The sequence below is a fragment of the Staurois parvus genome, unplaced genomic scaffold (genome assembly GCF_062004578.1).
Source record: "Staurois parvus isolate SC_StPar_1 unplaced genomic scaffold, SC_StPar_1.0 ptg000304l, whole genome shotgun sequence".
Classification (NCBI taxonomy): domain Eukaryota; kingdom Metazoa; phylum Chordata; class Amphibia; order Anura; family Ranidae; genus Staurois; species Staurois parvus.
Genome location: NW_028318100.1, coordinates 900,094 through 922,960, shown reverse-complemented (window position 1 = coordinate 922,960; position 22,867 = coordinate 900,094). Strand labels below are relative to the sequence as shown.

The window sequence follows — 22,867 nt, the reverse complement described above, 5'->3', positions numbered from 1 at the left end:
GAGTCAGTGCATCAAGAGCCACCACACACAGACGAATCCTGGACATGGGCTTCAAATTTTGTATTCCTCTTGTCAAGCCACTCCTGAACAACAAACATCAGGAGCGTCTTACCTGGGCTAAAGAAAAATAGACCTGGTCTGTTGCTCAGTGGTCCAAAGTCCTCTTTTCTGATGAGAGCAACTTTTGCATCTCATTTGGAAACCAAGGTCCCAGAGTATGGAGGAAGAATGGAGAGGCGCACACTGCAAGATGCTTGAAGTCCAGTGTGACGTTTCCACAGTCTGTGTTGATTTGGGGAGCCATGTCATCTGCTGGTGTTGATCCACTGTGCTTCATTAAGTCCAGGGTCAACGCAGCCGTCTACCAGGAGATTTTGGAGCACTTCATGCTTCCTTCCACAGACGAGCTTTATGGGGATGCGGACTTCATTTTCCAGCAGGACTTGGCACCTGCCCACACTGCCAAAAGCACCAAAACCTGGTTCAATGACCGTGAGATGACTGTGCTTGATTGGCCAGCAAACTCGCCTGACCTGAACCCCATAGAGCGTCTATGGGGCATTGCCAAGAGAAAGATGAGAGACATGAGACCGAACAATGCAGAAGAGCTGAAGGCCGCTATTGAAACATCCTGGTCTTCCATAACACCTCAGCAGTGCCACAGGCTGATAGCTTCCATGTCACACCGCATTGAGGCAGTAATTGCTGCAAAAGTGGCCCAAACCAAGTACTGAGTACATATGCATGCTTATACTTTTCAGAGGTCCAATATTGTTCTCTGTACAATCCTTGTTTTATTGATTGCATGTAATATTCTAATTTTCTGAGATTGTGGATTTGGGGTTTTCATGAGCTGTAAGCCATAATCATCACAATTCTGACCAATCACGGCTTGAGCTATCTTTCTTTGCATGTAATGAGTCTATCTCATATATTAGTTTCACCTTTTAAGTTGCATTACTGAAATAAATGAACTTTTTCACGATATTCTAATTTTTCGAGTTTCACCTATACTGTGACCCTACTTGCATATGGTAATATTGCATTGCCTTATACTTCCTGTTCTATGCTTGACCTGGATGCAGTTCTGTTGTTCAACATGATTCCTCACACCAGCAGCCTGTGTTGTTTTCATTCTTGTACATGAAACGCCGCTGTGCTCGTGGCTCCTGAAGTGCTTCCATGCCATTGCTCTCATAAGACATCCTTTACAGCCTGTTGGCATCTCCCCTACTCTAGGAGTCCCATAGCCTTACTGTTAGCTGCAGATTATTCATGGGATGACAGTTTTGCTTTCTCCTGTGCCCGCTCCTGCTCCAGTTCAAGGTACGCAGCTTTCAGTGCTCTGCGATCCTTCTTCAGCACAGTGGGAGCCTGTCTGCATGGCTGATTCACATTCTTGCCTCTGCCTGCAGTTCAGCATGTCTGCCTCTCCTGTGATGACACCTGCTCACCAAGCCTCCCCGAGTGACCATGCCTCAGGTCTGCTAGTGCTTGCAAGTCACTTGCGGTAGGAGGCTCCAGCCATTAACCCTGCATGTTCCTGCTCTGCACTACCATCTTGCTGTTGACTCTGCACATTCATCTCATATACAGTATATCCTCCTTTGGACATGAGCTCTTCACAGCACTGCTTTTCCTCTGCACTACCCTGCCAGGTTGCCAGTGCACCTCCCATACTACAGAATCTCTCTCCAGTGCCTACTGATGGCGACCATCTGCTGCGACAGGAGATGTCAGACATTTATCTGCCGAGTTCCCCTGCTCAGCCCCCACTGCGTGAGTATGATTGTGGTTTGGCAGTTGAAAGGTAGTTCTTTTTGTACCACTATCTTTTGGTGAAACTGGGTATCGTAGTTATACCAGCACTGCCCACCACATTTTTTGTAAGACCCCCAAATGGGATCCACATAGCTGAAGAGTGAAGGGCCTAACTCCCGCCTAGACACAGAAACCCTGCAGCCAGTTCCTAAATGTGCGTGAGCGTCTCTGGCATTTCGGGACTGTTGGCATAATTGCTGACCTTGAAAGTTAAAGAAACGTTTTGCAGTGCTTTGCAAATATTCTTTCCTGAGGAGGATTGGGTGGTGTCTGCACATCCCTAAGCCCTCTAATTACTTTGCAGCCTCACATCCCTAACCAAACTCTTCATTTGCATACCTTGTGCAATAACTGTTATCCAGTCTTTCCTGCTGGGACTGTAGGATGGTGTCACATGAGGGCCACTCCTGTTTTATAAGCTTCATAAATACCAACAACAAATCATTAACTAGCTGCAGTATCAGTGAAGTGGCATACATATCCCCACGCAGAACTTCCTTGTATGCAACTTGTCCTAAATGCTGAAAAGAGGTTTTTAGCAATTACTGGAAACCACTATTTTTTTTTAAAAAACAAAACAAAAAAAGATGAATCGTATTAATCTTGGATTCAGTGGTAATAGAATTCAGCCACTAACATCAGGTGGGTCACTCTTTGTTTCACTTTAAACATTATTCTATGATTTGAAGCTAGATCAAAATACTATAGAACATTATGAAATAACAGTGTTTACTCGCCTTTACATTTTACATTTATGATTTTGTTACAAATGAGCAGCAGGAATAAGCAAATTTGCCTGGGTCTGATTTACCAAGGCTTCAACAAAACCTGTTTCAAATTGTGGAAACCTGCACTTAGCTGTGAAACCCACTGAAGTCTATGTGTGGCAAAGCATGTTAGTATATTCTAGCAATTTTTAGGGCTAATAGGCAATATTTTGCTAAATAGGGCATAGGAAACTGGGCACTGCTATAAGGAGCATGTATCAAGGACAAGAAATATTTTTAAAAATAGTGTGCAGTGAGATGAGGGTCCTTATCATGAAACTGCAAAGTCAATGTGAAGAAATCACAAATCTTTTAAATTGGCAGTGATTTTCATTGATAGCCTGAGCAACAGTATACTCTGGCAGTGAATGTTTAGCTGTGGATTTTTTCTGTTACAATTTGTTTGGCTTATATACAGCAGCATTGTATTGGTATGTAGTCATCCAAGAGAATTTGTATACATATGTTAAACAACTCTACTGTGACTGCTGTTGGTAGTATGCTTTCTTACCACCACCCCCAGTACAATTTACTTAACCTGGCAGTGCATGTTTAGCTGTGGAATAGATTTTTCTTTTCCTTTTACAATTAGCTTGGCTTGCATACAGCAGCGCCTTCATTAGATTAATTAAGATTCCCTTGCAGGGGTAAAAATGCAGGCAAGTTAGGCCCCTTTCACAGACGTTCCGCTCGGGTCCGCCTGCACATTTTTCAGGTGGACCTGATCGGAGCCTCTATTCTCCTCTATGGAGCAGCGGGTGTAAATGGAAATGTGACCGTTTACACCTGCCGACATCCAATTCGATCCACCAAAAAGATGGATGTGGATCCATTCCCCTTCCGTCCATCAGATTGGATGGGATGGCAGTCGGATGGAAATAGACAGGTGGTCTGTTTCCATCCAACCGCCTATAGAGGAGAGCAGGCTGTGTCCGTTCTGCAGCAGTGGAGCAGACACAGACCTGTCATCTGCTTGCTCAGCAAGGATCAATGGAGAAATCCACCGCTGAGAAAGCGGATCTGCTGATGGGTCCGCCCCATGTGAAAGGGGCCTTATCTCAAAACCAACTTGTATCCTTTTCCAACAACAACCCATTGACATAGAGGTTCCCCAGATGGGGAACAAGGTGTGGTCTGTGATTAACCCCCTGCAGCCTGATACAAACCTTCCACTGCCAACCATTTACCTCATGAACTGCAAAATCCTATGCAGAAAATATACTCCATCCACAACTGACAGGGGCTGTTTGTCACATCCCACTCCCTGTTTGAACCCGTGGGTTTGAATATAAGCTATCAAAGAGTGGGTTCTAGAAAGGGCATCCGCATTTTTCTGATTATGGCCAGCACGGTATATAGTGCCAGTATGAATGGCGAGGTGATAGAGGGACGCTATGTGTCACCTTGCATATGCTCATACCTGGAAGTTTAGGTGGAGTCCACTCCAGGTTTTCGGGGCCACAGTTGAGGAGGTGGGTCCGGACCGGAGTTTGGGCTCCACTGATGACCACCAACAGGTGATATAAAAAGGGCAGGGCTGGAGCAAGGAGTCGCTCGTGGCCTGGGACTCAGAGGTATTCTAAGAGAGGTGTGCGTGCGCGCGTGCGCTATACCTACAAGAAAAGGTTTGCGTTTGTTTTGGGTGACAGGGAGAAGCCCTTCACCTCTGAGAGAGGAAATGTCTCATGTTTAGTTAGTGCCTGGATGGCAAGGGTTTATTTTGATGTTTGTTTATTTTTTGATATTTTGCAAACCCTTTTAAATAAAGCTGACAACTCGTCAAATTTTAAGAAAGCCTGCAGTGCGATCTACCTTTTTCCCAGGGAAGGTGATCCCCCACCTGAGCTAACCCCACATATGGTGGATTTGGCGGGCAACTTCCTGAGCAAGTGGGAAGATGGAGGAAGTTATAAGAGCCTTGCTGCAGGCCAATGCAGCACAACGGGAGACGAATCGCCAGTTGGCGGAAGCCCAACCAGCACAACATGAAGCCCAACAAGCAGACCGAGAGCTCCTTAAGCAGGTGGCCCAACACCTATTGGAATTAAAGAAGGAATCTGCAGATCCGCTGCCAGTGGAGCAGAAAATGGCGCGGGCCAGCTATTTTTTGCAAAAGTTGACGCCTGCGGATGATGTGGAGGCCTACCTCACAACGTTTGAAAGGGTTGCTGTTCAGGAAGGATGGCAAAAAGAGCAATGGGCAGGACTGCTTGCACCATTTCTAACAGGTGAATCCCAAAAAGCCTATTATGACCTGGAACCAGGGGATGCCCAGGACTATGAGAAACTGAAGGCTGAGGTCCTTGCACGCCTGGGCGTCACCATTGCAGTCCGGGCTCAACGGGTGCATCAGTGGCATTACAGGGCTCTCAAACCACCTAGATCCCAGATGTTTGATTTGATACATCTCACCAAGAAGTGGCTCCAGCCCTGTCACAGCCCTATAGAATACCCTAGGCCAGGCAGGAAGCGGTGGCAAAGGAAATAAAGGACATGTTAGAGTTGGGAGTGATCGAGGAATCTCACAGTGAGTGGTCAAGTCCCATAGTGTTGGTCCCAAAACCAGATGGAACAATTTGTTTCTGTAATGATTTCAGGAAACTGAACAGTGTGTCTAAATTTGATGCGTACCCGATGCCTCGGGTGGATGAGCTCATTGACAGGTTGGGAACGGCTCAATACATAACCACCTTAGATTTGACCAAAGGCTATTGGCAGATTCCTTTAACGGAAGCTGCAAAAGAAAAGACGGCATTCTCTACCCCCGAGGGGTCCTTTCAGTATAAGCGGATGCCGTTTGGTTTGCATGGGGCTCCTGCATCATTCCAAAAAATGATGGACAAAACGTTGAGACCACATCGCCAATACGCAGCTGCCTATTTGGACGATGTCATCATCCACAGTCCAGACTGGGAGTCTCATTTGTCCCGCTTGCAAGCGGTAGTAGATTTGCTGAGGGAAGCAGGTCTTACCGCCAACCCCAGAAAGTGTGCCATAGGCTTAGAGGAGGCCAAATATCTTGGATACATCATTGGTCGAGGTCTCATTAGGCCTCAGATCAATAAAATTGAGGCAATTCAAAAGTGGCCCCAACCTGTACATAAAAAGCAAGTCCGGGCATTTCTTGGAATCACGGGATACTACAAGCGGTTTATTCCCAATTTTGCCACCATTGCAGCCCCACTGACAGATCTGACAAAAGGTAGGGGGTCGGTCATGGTTAAGTGGAATCTCGAGGCGGAGACCGCATTTCAAAGGCTGAAACAAGCTCTCTGTAATCAACCTGTGCTTGTGACCCCAGATTTCACAACAGAGTTTGTGGTACAGACGGATGCCTCTGATGTGGGACTAGGTGCTGTACTGTCCCAAATCAGAGAAGGAGAGGAGCACCCCGTGGTCTTCCTAAGTAGAAAGCTCAACAAACATGAGAGAAACTATGCCATTGTGGAGAAGGAATGTTTGGCCATCAAATGGGCCTTGGAGGCCCTGAAATATTACCTGTTAGGAAGACAGTTCAAGTTGGTTACTGATCATGTCCTGCTCAAATGGATGTGTGATAATAAGGAGAAAAACAGTCGAGTGACGAGGTGGTTTCTCGTGCTACAAGTGTTCAAATTCACAGTGGAACACAGAGTGGAGAAACTGCAAAGTAATGTAGATGCCCTTTCCCGGGTCCATTGCCTGGTTGGGACAGTTGCTCAGCCGCAGGGGCTTGAGCAGAGGGGGGGGATATGTGACAGTATGAACGGCGAGGTGATAGAGGGATGCTATGTGTCACCTCGCATACGCTCATACCTTTTTGGGGCCACAGTTGAGGAGGTGGGTCCGGACCGGAGTTTGGGCTCCACTGATGACCACCAACAGGTGATATAAAAAGGGCAGGGCTGGAGCAAGGAGTCGCTCGTGGCCTGGGACTCTGGGGGGGGGGGGGGGGGAGAGAGAGAGAGAGAGAGAGAGAGAGAGAGAGAGAGAGAGAGAGAGATATGGTGTGTGTGTGTGTACTATACCTACAAGAAAAGGTTTGTTTTGGGTGTATGTAGGTCAGTCAAGTTCCTCCACCCCAAACTGGCTCATCCATGTCTTTATGGACCTTGCTTTGTGCACTGGTGCGCAGTCATATTGGAACAGGAGGGGGCCATCCCCAAATTGTTTCCATAATGTTGGGAGCATGAAATTGCCCAAAATGTCTTGGTATGTTGATGCTTTAAGAGTTCCCTTCACGGGAACTAGGGGGCCAAGCCCAACCCCTGAGAAACAACCCCACACCATAATCCCACCTCCACTAAACTTTATACTTGGCACAATGCAGTCAGGCAAGCATCGTTCTCCTGGCAACTGCCAAACCCCGACATGTCCATCGGATTTCCAGACAGAGAAGCTGAATTCGTCACTCCAGAGAACACGCCTCCACTGCTTCTTGCAGCGGCATACTTTACACCACTACATCCGATGCTTTGCATTACACTGATGCAAGGCTTGGATGCAGCTGCTCAGTTATGGAAACCCATTCCATGAAGCTCTCTATGCAGTGTTGCGCTAATCTGAAGGCCACACGAAGTTTGGATATCTTTAGCTATTGACTCTGCAGGCAGTTGGCGACTTCTGCTCACTGTGTGCTTCAGCATGCGCTGACCCCGGTTTGTCATATTACATGGCCTGCCTCTTCGTGGCTGAGTTGCCATTCCCAGTTGCTTGCACTTTGTTATAATACCACTAACAGTTGACCATGGAATATTCAGTAGCAAGGAAATTTCATGGATGGACTTACTGCACAGGTGGCAAACTATCACGGTACCACGCTTGAATTCACTGAGCTCCTGAGAGTGACCCATTTTTTCACAAATGTTCGTAGAAGCAGTCTGCATGCCTAGATGCTTGATTTTATACACCTGTAGCCATGGAGGTGATTGGAACACCTGAATCCAATGATTTGAAGAGGTGTATTAATACTTTTGGCAATATAGTGTGTGTGCATATATTTATTTCAGGTACTTATACAGCGCCGTCAATTTACGCAGCACTTTACACATATATATTGTACGTTCACACACACATATATATATATATATATATATATATATATATATATATATACACACATATACATACACCCATATATACACGATAAAAATGTAAAGTGCGATATACAAGAGATATATTATCATTCCAACTAAGATAGTTACATACATGCAAATGCTTCTAAAGTACTCAATCTTATTTGCTAGTGCAACCTGTTCCTTTAATGCTTAGGAGCTTCTGCATATGGAATATTACAAAAACGATATGCTATCCAATAATATACATAAGAAAAAAATCTACTAATAAACATCCACCCATCCCTCTAACCCCTGGTTAAGCAATAAAATTATTTGGTTAGTTTAAATAATAATGCAACATTGCAACACAAATGCATGTACACATATATATTAAAATGTCAGAAATGTGCAAAAAAAAAACCACCAAACACAAAAAAGGGAATCTCATGACTCAATAATGTATGTGATTTGCATTTCCGGGTAGGGGGCCATCGGCGGCTAGGGATGTCAATCACTGGGTCCAGGCCAGAGAGTCCCGGACGGCAACTGGCGATCGTCGGTATTACGTACCTGATGTTAGAGGCCAATGGAGAGAGGGCTTCCCTTGTGGCTAAGTTCCAGACTCACCTGGATATGGGACAGCAGGAGTTGGGCCCAAAGTAGCACAGGTCGCCTGTAGGAGTGCATGTTAGAGGTACACCCAGGAGCACAGCTGATGAGCTGGAATGGAGCTTGCAGACAGGTGGCACCCATGAGAGGTATGCAAGCTTTCAGGGAAACAGTGAGCCACAGGACAGTTAGTTCAAAGCCAAGGTCAAGTGCCAGGTGGAGATTGTAGCAGACGTAGTCAATAGGATAGCCGGGGTCATATACAGAAGAGCGGGAGAGAATATCCATTAGCCAAGCCAGGGTCAGGTAAGGAGTCAGGCAGAAAAGACAGGTCCAAGAGCAAGCCGAATCGGTAACAGCAAATCACAATAGCAAGGGAACACGGACAAAGGTACTGGGGAGCCAGAGATCAACCAGCAATTTGAGGGAGTGATGGGCCTCCTTATAAAGGCCGTCTGGCGGTAAACTGAGCCAATGCATGTACAACTATGCGCCAGTGCACATTCGTGTTCCGGCTTGCGCCAATGCGTGTAAATGTTTGCCAACGTGCACTTCTGCAGCCATGCAAGGTACTGGCAGGAGTGCCAGGTCTCCTAGTACCTCTGCTGTGGACAGAGCCCTGACAGTCGAGCAAAGCTGAGAGGGAAGAGACCTGTGTGTAAGCAACACAGGTCTCTCTCCTGCCAGCAAGGACTGCACAGCAGAGAAATACAAAGCAGCATGTTAGTAAAACACACACAGCAAATAATGTAAAATAGCACACAAACCGCACATAATGTAAAACAGCACACAGTTAACCCTTTGATCGCCCAAGATGTTAACCCCTTCTTGCCCAGTGCCATTAGTACAGTGTCAGTGCTTTTTATTAGCACTGATCACTATAAAAGTGCCATTGGGACGTCAGTGTTAGTTAGTCAGTTCCCACCCAGTGTTGGAATGCCCGCCACAGTCCCACTATAAGTCACTGATTGCCGCCATTACTAGTATAAATAAAATAAAATTCCAGTATATATACTGCCACTTTCACGTAAACTAATTAATATACACTTATTGGGATTTTTTTAGCAAAGACATAGTAGAATACATTTTAGCCTAAATTTCTAAGGACATTTTTTTTTTCATTTTTTACTGGATATATTTAACAACAAAAAGTCAAAAATATTGGGTTTTTTCCAGAATTGAAGGGCTTTTTTTCTTTAAAGCCCAAAAAATTAAAACTGTAGAGGTGCTCAAATACCACTGAAAGAGAGCTCTATTTGTGGGGGAAAAAGGCATAAATTTAATGTATGTACAGTGTTGCATGACCGCGCAATTGTCAGTTAAACTAACGCAGCGCCGTATTGTAAAAAATGGCCTGTTCAGGAAGGGGGGTAAATCCTCTGGAGGGCAAGTGGTTAATTCCTCCAAAACATCTAGTGCAATATATCCATATATGTGTTTTCATACTGTGCCAAAACACTTAAACTTTCCTATACAGTATGTGCTAAAATTATGTTTACTAAAAGATGACAAAAAAAATTAAAGTGAAACCTCATATATTTTCACTTGAGGTAACCATGTGCATATACCCACACCGGTAAGTCACTCAGGAAAGTATTATAATAACATACCCTTCATAGTGATTGCCTGTGACTTATCAAAACAACTGTGAGTAGTCAAAAAAAAAAACCTGGTAAACAGCTGCCTGCCCCTCTAACCCCCTAGTTAACAAATACAATTATTCGATTAATTTAGATAATAGAGCAACATTAACCACACATATACGTACACATGTATATTATAAAGTCACCTAAAAATAAATAAATAATAATTCTGTTTGAGGTAACCATCTACACATATGTCCCTCAAAAATGAGCCCAATACCTTTTCTTACTTAGTGGCTATATGTAGCTTATCAAAGCACCTGTGAGAGATCTACAAGAAGAATTCCTAGTAAACTCCTGCCTGCTACTCTAACCCCTTAAATGATAAATGTACATTTTAAATAATAGTGTAATATTAATGCATCATGAAACACATAAATATTGTGCAATTACCTCCCGAACATAAAAACCAAAAACCAAAAAAAAAACATGATATCATTTGAGGTAGCCACCTGAATCTGCTTATCCACATAAGTCAGTCAAAAAATGTGCTAGAATGATCTACGCAACTTAATGGTTACATGTGACTTATCAAGATAAAAAACAAAACAAAACAAAATATAATTTACATGGTAAAGGCTGCTAGGCATTGAGCCCCTCATTTATGGGCTTTATTGGACTGCAGTGTACTATGACATTACTTCACATATAAACAACAAGCATATTTTTAAGAGTTCACTCATTAATCATATGTAGATTGTCCCTCTATGGGTTCTGTTACTGACCATTACTCACAAGCATGCCACCAGCAGCTTGTGAAAGAGTCCAGACTTGCAGCCCTCAAATGCACAGTGGTTGTGATAGTGCTTCATTTCTTTGATAAGCCCATTTTTCCTGATCACATCTCATTCTCCTTAAGAGAGTCCAGCCAGTTGGGCACAGGGGTTGGTTCAGCACCCAGGAAAGTGAAAAGAGCTGGCAGCTGATCTGGGGAGAACAGCTGAAAAAGGACTCCCTCTTTTCTTACCTGAACACCAGCTGTAAAATGCCCCTTGTGCCTGAATCAAATCTAGAAGAGTTTTCAATCCTCTCCGATAGCAAGTGTAGCCCTTGATAAATCAGATGGGAGAGTGATCTGACCTCCATCATATTCTACTTGACCCATTTGCCATACTCTTCAAAAGATGTCTTCCTTGATATGATAATAGTGCGTTCTTCACAGCAGATCACGAGGGCAAGTAGCTGAGGGATTCCTGAGTCATGCCACTTTATGCACCCTATCCAATTCAATAGGCTTATCCGAGGATCTCTCCAGTACCTTATTCAGAATTGCCGAGTCTGAAACATATAGATCAGAGATGAGAATAGCTTTGGGAATACCACATAATCTGACATTGTTTCTTCTAGTATGGTGTTCTGCATCTTCCATTCTCAGTTGGATAGCTAAGAGACCTTATTAGCATTAGACCTTAGAGCATGCATTGTCTTTAGCACATCTGTAAGGTGGAGGGCAGGACAAGCAATTGCCCCCTCCCCTGGAGCTATGGGACCGTGGCAGACCAATTAAATTTCTAGTAGGAAGGTCATTTGCATATCTCCTGTAATTGGACAGTTTGTTTTACATATAAATATCGTGCCCTGGAGCGACTATGGTGCAAAACCAAATCCAAACAAGCCTTCATCCGCTACAAATCTGCCTTCCACACCTACATCTCCTCTCTCCACGCAGCCAAACAAGCCTACTTCCTGAGCCTGATCAAGGCCCTCTCCTCCAATCCTCGCCGACTCTTCTCCACCTTCAACTCTCTACTCTCACCACCCCCACCTCTACCCAGCACCTCACTCACTGCCCTTGAGATTGCCAATCACTTCAAAAACAAGATTGACACAATTCTCAAGGACATCGCCGCAACTCACACACCCTCTCAACCCGTCCCCTCTCACACAGCTACCCCCTCATCCCCCCTCCCCCTCGATATAACCCGCAGGGACTTCATCGCTGCTCAAACTCCCTCCAACCCCGTTCCCCCTCACTCAGCTACCCCCTCATCACCCCTCTCCCACGGCTCCGCCACTGCTCTGACCTCCACTTCCACCTCACCCTACATTCCTCATACTGAAGCTCCACCAACACTCCGCACCTTTGACCTTACTACCATCGAGGAAGTCTCCAAGATCCTCTCTGATGCCCGCCTCACCACCTGCCCCCTCACAACTCCTACGACCTCCCTCTCCCTCCATCCTACGCTCCCTCACCCACATCTTCAATCTCTCCCTCTCCTTCGGCACTTTCCTCTCCCCTCTGAAACATGCACACATCACCCCCATACTTAAAAAGCCCTCCCTGGACCCCAATGACCCGAACAACCTCAGACCCATCTCCCTGCTCCCATTTACATCTAAACTCCTCAAGCGCCTAGTCTACACCCGCCTAAGCTCTCACCTCAACGACAACAACCTCCTCGATCCCCTACAGTCCGGCTTCCGTCCCCTACAATCCACCGAAACTGCCTTACTCAAACTCTCCAACGACCTGCTAACCGCCAAAGCTAATAACCACTATTCAGTGCTCCTACTCCTTGACCTCTCTGCGGCCTTCAACACAGTCGACCACCCCCTCCTCTGCAAAAAACTACACTCCCTCGGCCTCAGAAATTCTGCTCTCTCCTGGCTCTCATCCTACCTGTCACAACGCTCTTTCAGCATTACCTATAATGCTACCACCTCCCCCTCACTCCCCCTCTCTGTTGGGGTCCCTCAAAGCTCTGTCCTCGTGCCCCTTCTCTTCTCCATCTACACCTCCTCCCTTGGCCAACTCATACACTCTCATGGCTTCAACTACCACCTCTATGCCGACGACACACAAATCTATCTCTCAACCCCCCACCTCACCCCCTTGGTCTCCGCCCGAATCACACACCTACTGAACGACATATTAGACTGGATGTTGCTCCACTTCCTTAAACTGAACCTCTCCAAAACTGAGTTTCTTGTCTTCCCCCCCTTGCCCGGACACCACCCCCCATTGACTTCTCCATCACATTCAACAATGCCACCATCAAACCCGCCTCGCAGGCCAGAGTACTTGGTGTCATTCTGGACTCCAACCTATCCTTCCAGCCCCAAGTCCAATCTTTAACAAACTCGTGCAGACTCCACCTCCGCAACATCGCCAAAATATGCGCGTTCCTAACTCCAGAAACCTCTAAACAGCTCATCCACTCCCTCATCATATCACGACTCGACTACTGCAACTCACTCCTCACTGGCCTGCCTCGCCGCTGGCTATCCCCGCTTCAGTCGATCCTGAATACGGCTGCCAGACTCATTCACCTTTCCAACCGCTCCGTTTCCGCCACCCCCTTCTGCCAATCCCTCCACTGGCTTCCAATTGCGCAATGGATCAAATTCAAAATCCTAACACTGACGTACAAAGCTGTCCACCATACTGCCCCGAACTACATCACTGACCTAATATCCAAGTACCGCCCAGCACGCGCACTCTGCTCCTCACAAGACCTCCTTCTCTCTAGTTCCCTGGTCTCCTGCTCCCATGCCCGCCTCCAGGACTTCTCCAGGGTGTCACCCATCCTCTGGAACTCTCTGCCCCAACCCATCAGATTATCACCTACTCTCCTCTCCTTTAGGTGCACCCTGAAAAGCCATCTCTTCAGGGAAGCCTACCCCACCCCCTGCTAACTTGCCGACCTCCTCCACTCTTCCTACCACTCCATCCCCTACAGCTATCTCCTCCTGTGCCACCATCCCCTCCCTCCTAGATTGTAAGCTCGAAAGAGCAGGGCCCTCAATCCCGTCATGTTTTGCATTGTATTGGTATTGTTCTGTCACATGTTCTGTCCCCCTTTGTAATGTACAGCGCTGAATGAACTATTGGCGCTTTATAATAATAATAATATAAAAAAAAAGTCTTTTATGAACAGTCAAATATTGCGAAACATCATTTAGCAGTTAGTCAGCAGTTGAAGACAGAAGAGGCAACATCTGCTACCCACCTTTCGTTGTCGTGGCTCTGATCATGAGGCATTTTGTCCATTTCCCTCAAAAGGGGATAGTAAATTGTATTCTGTATCGTATAACTCGAGCTTTAATGGCTGAGTTATTGATATTTGTATGGTTGTGGTACACTGGTTATAGTTATTGACATAATATGGTAGTTAAATATAAATAAAACTTGTTATGTCAAGCTTATAAATGATTATTTATTGCCTATAATAAAGAGTCGTGGCCATTTCAACCCAAAATGCCTTGGTGGTGTCTAAATTCTTTAATGTTACATATAAGGATGTATTGGTTGGTCTGCCTACAGTCCCATAACCGAGTGCATAATTGCATTGCTGTAGTAACTATGCAGGATACCTGCTGTTTGATATCGTCCATTTCCAACCTAAAAGCCTCCTTCTGCTGCACAGTTATTCTCTGCTGCATGTTATTCATATCAGCTTTGGTTAGGGAGGGCTGTTATCATGGATTGAAGCTCCTGAGTTGAAACTACTGAAGCCAAGTCTGTATATAGAGGCTCAGCCGACGTCACTTGCCAGGATATAGGCGGCCCTGCAGAGGAGATAGTTTGCCACCTGGAGCGCTCCAAAACTGCAGGGCTTTTTGGCATGGGCACTACCTACTCCTTCTTCCTAGCGGCTGTCTTAGATGGCTCCATGCTGAAAAAGCTGGTATCTGGTACAGAGGGAGCAGCAGAGAATGGAGGGGCCAATGGTGCAAAGCATCCTCGCAAATCTTGCTGCAATGGATCACTGGCAGTTGTCTTGGATCTTTGTCATGCAGACATGGATTAACACCCCTGAATGCTTCACTTATTGCAGGCGGGGCTGCACAGTCAGAGCTCAGCTCCATAGCCCCAGGGCACCTCCCCTACACCATTCACTTTTAAACTTCTCTGTCATACTGGGGTCTAACATCCTCTGTACCTTTTCAACAAAAACTAAAAAATTGAGGCCAATATAAATATATATCAGCACGTAACCACTTAATTTCAAGCACTGTCACCATAACCAAAAAATGACCACAAAAAACAAACTTCCCAGGATGGGCAATTATATAATTATCCTTCACTAACTTTATCGCTGAATATATGTCCATTTTTGATGCTACCCAGCATGATTAATATGGATCTTAATACAGTTCAACAACAGTCTCCATTATCTGCAATTGAGAAATAGTGGATCTGTGTTTTATATTGACTTGTCCAAAAATTAATGTTATTTACCCTTTATTGATTTGATTGCACAGACTGCCTCACTGACCAATAAAGAGCCCAGCCCCCAGTGACTATTATCACTCGCAACCTTATTTTGTTTGAGTGAATCTATGGTACACGATAACTTGTCTTTCTGGGCCCTTTGGGATCCCAGACTCTTACATGAAGGCTACCTTCATTGGTACTTGGCAGATAATTAGGCAACATGTTGCTGCGATATGCCATTCATGTATGAGTCTATATAATTATATAACTCTTCAACCCAACCTCATCTTTTGCATTAGCACAATGGACAAAGTCCTCCACTCACTCTGATGGGAATACATTAGACCTTGTTTTCTCCCATCTTTGCACTCCCTACAACCTCACAAACACCCCCTTTCCTCTCTCTGATCACAATCTCATCACCTTTACAGTGTCCTCATCTTCAAACACTTATCCCTCCAAGCAGCAAACAATTACCCGCAGAAACCGTCACAACTTGAACCCTGCTCCTTTCCACTCTGCAACTGACCAACTCTATGACAGAATCTCTCCCCTGTCCTGCCCTAACCTGGCCACATCTGTCTACAACACTTTGCTTTCATCCACATTATACTCACTTGCTCCTCTAACAGCACGAAGCATCAGGCCCCAACCATTACAACCTTGGCAGACTGATGACACCAGAAATCTTAAATGACATAGTCGTGCGCTGGAGCGATTGTGGCGTAAAACCAAATCTTACCAAGCATTCACCCTATATAAATCTGCTTTCTTAACATACAATTCCTCCCTCCATGCTGCCAAACAAGCCTACTTTGTCACTCTCATCAATAGTTTATCATCCAGTCCTCGTCGTCTCTTCTCTACTTTTAACTCTCTACTTTCTCCACCTCCACCCAGCACCTCACTCACTGCTCACGAGATTGCAAATCGTTTCAAAAACAAGATTGATGCAATTCGTAGGGGCATTGTCATTGCACAGACTGGATGTCTTAGCATACCTCATACTAAACCTCCCTCAACACTTTCCTTTTTTAACCTTGCTACTACTGAAGAGGTCCCTAAGGTTTTCTCAGAAGCCCATCTCACTACCTGCCCCCTGGATCCTGTCCCCTCACAACTACTACGGTCACCCTCTTCTTCCATCCTATGCTCCCTCACTCACATCTTCAATCTCTCCCTCTCTAACAATGCCTTCCCCTCCCCTCTAAAGCATGCACACATCACTCCCATAATTAAAAAGCCCTCCCTGGAACCCACCAACCTGAACAGCTTAAGACTCATCTCCCTGCTCCTGTTTACCTCAAAACTCTTAGAACGCCTAGTCTACAATTGCCTGAGCTCCTACCTCACTGACAACAACCTTCTTGACCCTTTACAGTCTGGCTTTCGCTCACTACACTCCACTGAAACTGTCCTACTAAAACTCACAAATGATCTACTAACTGCTAAAACCAATGGCCACTACTCCGTACTCTTACTATTTGACCTCTCTGCGGCTTTTTATATGGTTGACCATCCCCTCCTCCTCAAAAAACTCCACTCCCTTGGCCTCCGAGACTCTGCTCTCTCCTGGTTCTCCTCCTAACTATCGCAGTGCTCCTTCAGCATTACCTATAACTCTGGCTCCTCCTCTTCACTCCCTCTTTTTGTAGGGGTCCCTCAAGGTTCCGTCCTTGGAACCCTACTCTTCTCCATCTACACCTCCTCCCTTGGTCACATGATAAACTCCCATGGCTTTAAGTACCATCTCTATGCTGATGACACAACAATCTATCTTTCTACCCCTTACCCCATCAGTCTCCTCTCGCATTACTAACCTACTAAGCAACATATCGGCATGGATGTCACTCCACTTCCTCAAACTCAATCTTTCCAAAACTGAGCTCTTAGTATTCCCTCCAGCCCGTGCTCCCTCCCCTGACTTTTCCATCAAGATCAATAACACAACCATCAGTTCCTCCCCTCATGCCAGGGTGCTAGGTGTAATCCTAGACTCCCATCTGTTCTTTCAGCTCCAAATCCAATCGCTGTCCAAATCTTGTAGACTTCACCTACGCAACATCTTCAAGATACGCCCGTTCTTAACCTCTGAAACTAATAAGCAACTTATTCACCCCCTGGTTATCTCTCGCCTTGACTATTGTAACTCCCTCCTCATTGGCCTACCTCATCGCAGGCTATTCCCTCTTCAGTCTATCATGAATGCTGCTGCCAGACTCATCCACCTTACTAACCGTTCTGTATCGGCCACCCCTCTCTGCCAATCCCTCCACTGGCTTCCATTGCCCAACAGATAAAATTCAAAACATTAACAATAACATATAAAGCCATTTATAACTCTGCCCCAAATTACATCACCAATCTTGTCTCCAAATATCACTCAAACCGTACTCTCCGCTCCTCGCATGACCTCCTGCTCTCTAGCTCCCTTGTCTCCTCCTCCCATGCTCGTCTCCAGGACTTCTCCAGAGCATCCTCTGGAACTCTCTACCCCAATTTATCAGACTATCACCTACTCTGCTCACTTTTAGGCAATCTCTGAAAACCTATCTCTTCAGGGAAGCCTATCCTGCCCTCAGCTAATAATGGAATCTTCTACTCTTCCTACCAGTCCATGCCCCACAGTTACTACCTTTTGTACCATTAGCCGCTCCCTCCTAGATTGTAAGCTCCAAGAAGCAGGGCCCTCCTATCCCTCGTGTATTGAATTGTATTGTTGCTGTATTGTCTCCCTTTATATTGTAAAGCGCTGAGCAAACTGTTGGTGCTATATAAATCCTGTATAATAATAATAATGTGCATCCAGACGATATTTTAATTCACATATGCTTGTTTAGTCTGTTTTGTCCATCCATGTTTTTTTACGTGTTGAATTTACAGTGTAAAATGTCTGAGTCCACACTGAAGCTTTACTCAAAATGTGAGCAATAAAAACTGATGTTTTAAGATGCCTGGCATTAAGGTTGGTTTTTCAGGACATTTCAGCCTATATGTTATTTGTTACCAGTAGTAACCACTTTTTCCCATCCTGGGAAGTTTGCCCTCTGTATCTTTTCTGCTACCTCTTGTCTTCAAGCCTCTGGAATACAATAAGGCACTGGAACCTTAGGGTCAGTGACAATGTGTAATTGCATTTGTACAGCATGGAAACTCTGAGAAGAAATCTTTATTACGCTGTAGAAACTCTCTCACCTCCTGCTGTTGTGATACCAACAGAGATTTTGGGTATCTGAACCTCACTTATGTCTGCCTCTTTCTTAAGTGGCTGATCACCCAGGGCTAGGAGGGCTTCCTTATCTTTCCAGGCTTTGATTAAATTCACATGATAGATCTGTTCCTTCTTCAGATGATCTGGTTGGTATACCTTCTAGTTTATGCCCCAACATTTTCCAGTAACTCATAGGGTCCTTGCTCACTTTCCAGCGTGGGAACTAAAATGAATACACAATCCCCGGGAGGAAAAATTTGAACCTTCGCCAAGCCTGTTGTATAATACAAAAAACAATAGAGAACCACCTGCGCTACCCTGAATACACTATTATTCTAGGAATGGGTTGCCGCTGACACCTGGCTATACACCTGGATAGAATGGGATCAAAATTATAACAAAATTGGTGCTGCGCTCCCACACTTACTTATACTTATATAAATCAAAAATGAGGTTTCAGTTACACCCCTAGTGAATCCTCCTGTGTCTAATTATCCCAAGCTCAATTCTTCATATTATTATACAAGCTAATACAGTGATGTTTGATAAACCATATGAGGACGTTCAGCTTTTGCACCGTCGGGTGCGTGCTCGCAAACTGTTGTCTCTTGGAAACGGATTCCAAGAAAGACTGCTGACGGAATCCGTGAAGAGGAGTAGCAGGAGAAGGAGCATCTGAACGAGCGGAAGATGCCAACGAGCGACAACTCCCCTCAGCAAAGGTGTTGGAGCCTTGACTGGCTGATAGAGGGCGATTGACGTCGGGTGACGGAGCAAGTAACGGAGCGGGTGATGGAGCGGGGGCTGGGGCAGGCAGAACCGCCGTATCTTTATCACGGTTTTCCCAGGCCACCAAATGGCGACGCTGCATATCCTGACGCAACGCTGTAGTCCCAACATGGGCCCCCTGGCCACGCTTGACTTTCTGGCCACATAGTCGACATACGGCTACGTTTACTTCCTCGGGCGGCTTGACGAAAAATTGCCACACCGCCGAGTAGGAAACTTTGCCCCCGATACTCCTCACTGGCTGACTGCTACTTCCTCCGTGCACACCGGCACTACTACTGGCCGTGGTGGTAGGCTGCAGTGGAGCTGGTGCTCTACTCCGTGGCCGTTTGCCTCCACTGACACTGCTGCGACCCTGCTGCCTCCTGGGCAACCCACCGACTGTTTTGCTCGCTGCCAAGCTGCCACCCTCTTCTCCTGATGATGCGGAAGCAATAGCCTGATGACGACGAGGCTGCCAAGTGCGATCAGCCTCATCATCATCAATTAGGGTCTCCGCCTCACTACTAGCCCCCTCGGCTGCGTGTGGGTCAGGAGACAGACCTGTCTCTAGACCGGCTACCGAGCCACTCTCCTCGCTACTACTTCTTCGCCTGGCTGCTGAAGAGGCGGATGTCTCCCCCCGTTCCTGACCGCCCTCTGTTAGCTCTTCCTCACTTACAGTTGCTGGTGCTGCAGTCCCTCCCTTTCCAAGTGGTGGACTCAGCACCTTTCCGAGAAATGATGGCTTGTGCCGTGCCGCGGTGGAGAGTGCCAAGCCGGCAAAAAGGCAGTGCCAGCCCTGCATTCACATGTAGAAGAGATGGTGGGCCAGTCTTTGAGCATGTCGGTCTCTGCCAAAGTGCACGGCAGCACCGACGTGTGGAGCTGTAACTACGGTCAGGGACAGTACATGTCATTTACGGCCCACTGGGTGAACGTGGTGCCGGCACGGCCGCACCAGCAACTTGGACAGGTCATGCCGCTTTTGCCTCCATGTTTGCAGGTCCTTGGTCCACAAAAGATTTCCGCCTCTACCACCTCTTCTTCCGCCGTGTCCTCAGCCGCCACCCCCGTGCCAAGTCCCATTACCCGACCGGCATATCACATGTGCAGGGCGCAACGGTGTCACGCTGTGCTGCACCTGGTATGCCTTGGCGAACGTAGTCACACAGGGGAGGAACTTCTGAGTGTAATGAACAGAGAAATCGACAGATGGCTGTCTCCGCGCAAACTGAAAATCGGAACCATGTTGACCGACAACGGAAAGAACATGGTGTCTGCTCTGCGTCAAGGAAGGTTGTGCCATGCGCCATGCATGGCTCACGTGTTCAATCTGGTTGTCAAGCGGTTCCTAAAATCCACCATCCCACTGCAAGACATCCTTAAAATGTCACGTAAACTTTGCATGCATTTCAGCCATTCCTACACCGCAAAGCACACCCTCCTTGAGCTGCAGCGGCAGAACGGAATTCCACAGCATCGCCTGATCTGCGACGTTGCAACAAGGTGAAATTCAACCCTACACATGTTAGACCGCCTTTACGAACAGCGAAAGGCCATCACCGATTTCCTGATGTTACAAGCGGATAAAGGTACTCCCCTGTGTAACTTCGATGTCAGCCATTGGCAGCTCATGCGTGACACCTGCCGCTTGCTCAGGCCCTTTGAGGAGGCCACGCTATTCGTGAGTCGGCAGGACTATGGGATGAACGACGTCATTCCTCTGTTGCACGTCCTGGAACAAATGCTGTTAACAATGGCTGGTCAGGGTGCGGTAGACGTGGCGCACAGATCTCAACGCCACATGACCCCTGTGGGGGCAGGACAGGAAGAAGAGGAGGAGGTAGAGGAGGACATTGGTGCTCAGGAATTATTGAGTGAAATGGGTGGTTTTTCCACTCAGCGGACAGGAGTGGAGGAGCAGGAGCATCTGGTAGAGGAGGAGGAGGAGACAGAGGACCCAGACGCACCGTGGCAGTATGCTGTGGAGATGGAGGCAGGGAGTCCCTCGCATTCCTTGGCACAAATGGCCCATAGCATGCTCGCTTGCTTGCGTAGCGACAGCCGAATAATAACCATCAGACAGAGGGATGACTTTTGGCTGTCCACCTTGTTGGACCCTCGCTACCGTTCAAAAATGGTGGCCTTTTTCACACCTGCTGAGAGGGAGGCCAAAATAACGTACTATAAAAACCACCTATGTAGTCAGTTGGTCTCTGCCTTTGTGCGCCAACGTCCATCCTCAGACACTGTGGGCCCTGTGCGCTCGCGTTCCGCTGCCATGGCAGCAGGGGAGGGGTGGGGTGGTAGGAGCAGTGGTAGCTCCACCAGCAGCGGCTGCCTCAGTCTGCAGTCGATGATGAGTAGCTTTCTTCACCAGCGCAGTGAGGAAACTACTAACCAGCCGCAGCAGCAGCAGCATCAGGTGGACCTGGAGCAGGACCTCAAACAACAGGCTTGGGCCTACTTGGACAGCACCCTGCCAACCGAGGTAGACAATCCCCTTGACTACTGGGCAACGAAACTTGACCTTTGGCCCCAACTAGCTGAATTTGCCCTTGAAAGGCTGTCATGCCCGGCCAGTAGCGTGGCATCGGAGCGCGTGTTTAGTGCGGCAGGAGGTATTGTAACTCCGCGGAGGACACGACTGTCCACCCAAAGTGTGGAGAGATTCACGTTTGTGAAAATGAATCGGGCGTGGATTAGTCTGGATTTCAAACCACCAGTTCCTGACACAACTGACTAAATCCGCCATGAATCATGCCCCTGCCATGTGCCACTTTCACGTCTCCTCACGCTGCTGGTGTGTTCCATTTTTTGTCATAGGGTGCTGGCAGATTACGGGCCTCCCATAGCTGCTGCCAGGCCCCTAATCTACTATGGGCCCCTATACCGCCTCCTCATGCTGCTGCCAGGTCCACAGTGTCTCATGCCATGTGCCACTTTCAGGTCTCCTCACACTGCTGGTGTGTTCAATTTTTTGACATAGGTTGCTGGCAGATTACAGGCCTCCCATAGCTGCTGCCAGGCCCCTAATCTGCCATGGGCCCCTATACCGCCTCCTCATGCTGCTGCCAAGTCCAGAGTCTCTCATGGGTCCCTGTACGGCGTCCCATTGCTGCTGTCTCCATCGCCACACTCTGCCATGTGCCACTTTCAGGTCTCCTCACACACTGCTGGTGTGTTCAATTTTTTGACATAGGATGCTGGCAGATTACGGGCCTCCCATAGCTGCTGCCAGGCCCCTAATCTGCCATGGGCCCCTGTACCGCCTCCTCATGCTGCTGCCAGGTCCACAGTGTCTCATGCCATGTGCCACTTTCAGGTCTCCTCACACTGCTGGTGTGTTCCATTTTTTGTCATAGGGTGCTGGCAGATTACGGGCCTCCTATAGCTGCTGCCAGGCCCCTAATCTGCCATGGGCCCCTATACCGCCTCCTCATGCTGCTGCCAGGTCCAGAGTCTCTCATGGGTCCCTGTACGGCCTCCCATTGCTGCTGTCTCCATCGCCACACTCTTCCATGTGCCACTTTCAGGTCTCCTCACACTGCTGGTGTGTTCCATTTTTTGTCATAGGGTGCTGGCAGATTACGGGCCTCCCATAGCTGCTGCCAGGCCCCTAATCTGCCATGGGCCCCTGTACCGCCTCCTCATGCTGCTGCCAGGTCCACAGTGTCTCATGCCATGTGCCACTTTCACGTCTCCTCACACTGCTGGTGTGTTCAATTTTTTGACATAGGGTGCTGGCAGATTACGGGCCTCCCATAGCTGCTGCCAGGCCTCTAATCTGCCATGGGCCCCTATACCGCCTCCTCATGCTGCTGCCAAGTCCAGAGTCTCTCATGGGT

General features: G+C 47.2%; 1 protein-coding gene across 4 annotated transcripts in view; it reads left to right on the top strand.

Annotated features, from left to right (window-relative positions):
• The first annotated feature begins 1,130 nt into the window (after positions 1–1,130).
• The window catches only part of TMC4 (transmembrane channel like 4), an 880,426-nt gene continuing 858,689 nt past the window's right edge, over positions 1,131–22,867 (top strand). For 2 of the 4 annotated variants that reach the window (XM_089683318.1, XM_089683321.1), the window contains exon 1: positions 1,131–1,779. In XM_089683318.1, the coding sequence (XP_089539444.1) occupies positions 1,614–1,779 (166 nt within the window). In that variant the 5' untranslated portion in view covers positions 1,131–1,613. Of the gene's footprint in view, positions 1,780–2,132; positions 2,464–22,867 lie in introns of those variants that run through there. The other 2 variants (XM_089683320.1, XM_089683319.1) reach the window with 2 other exon arrangements.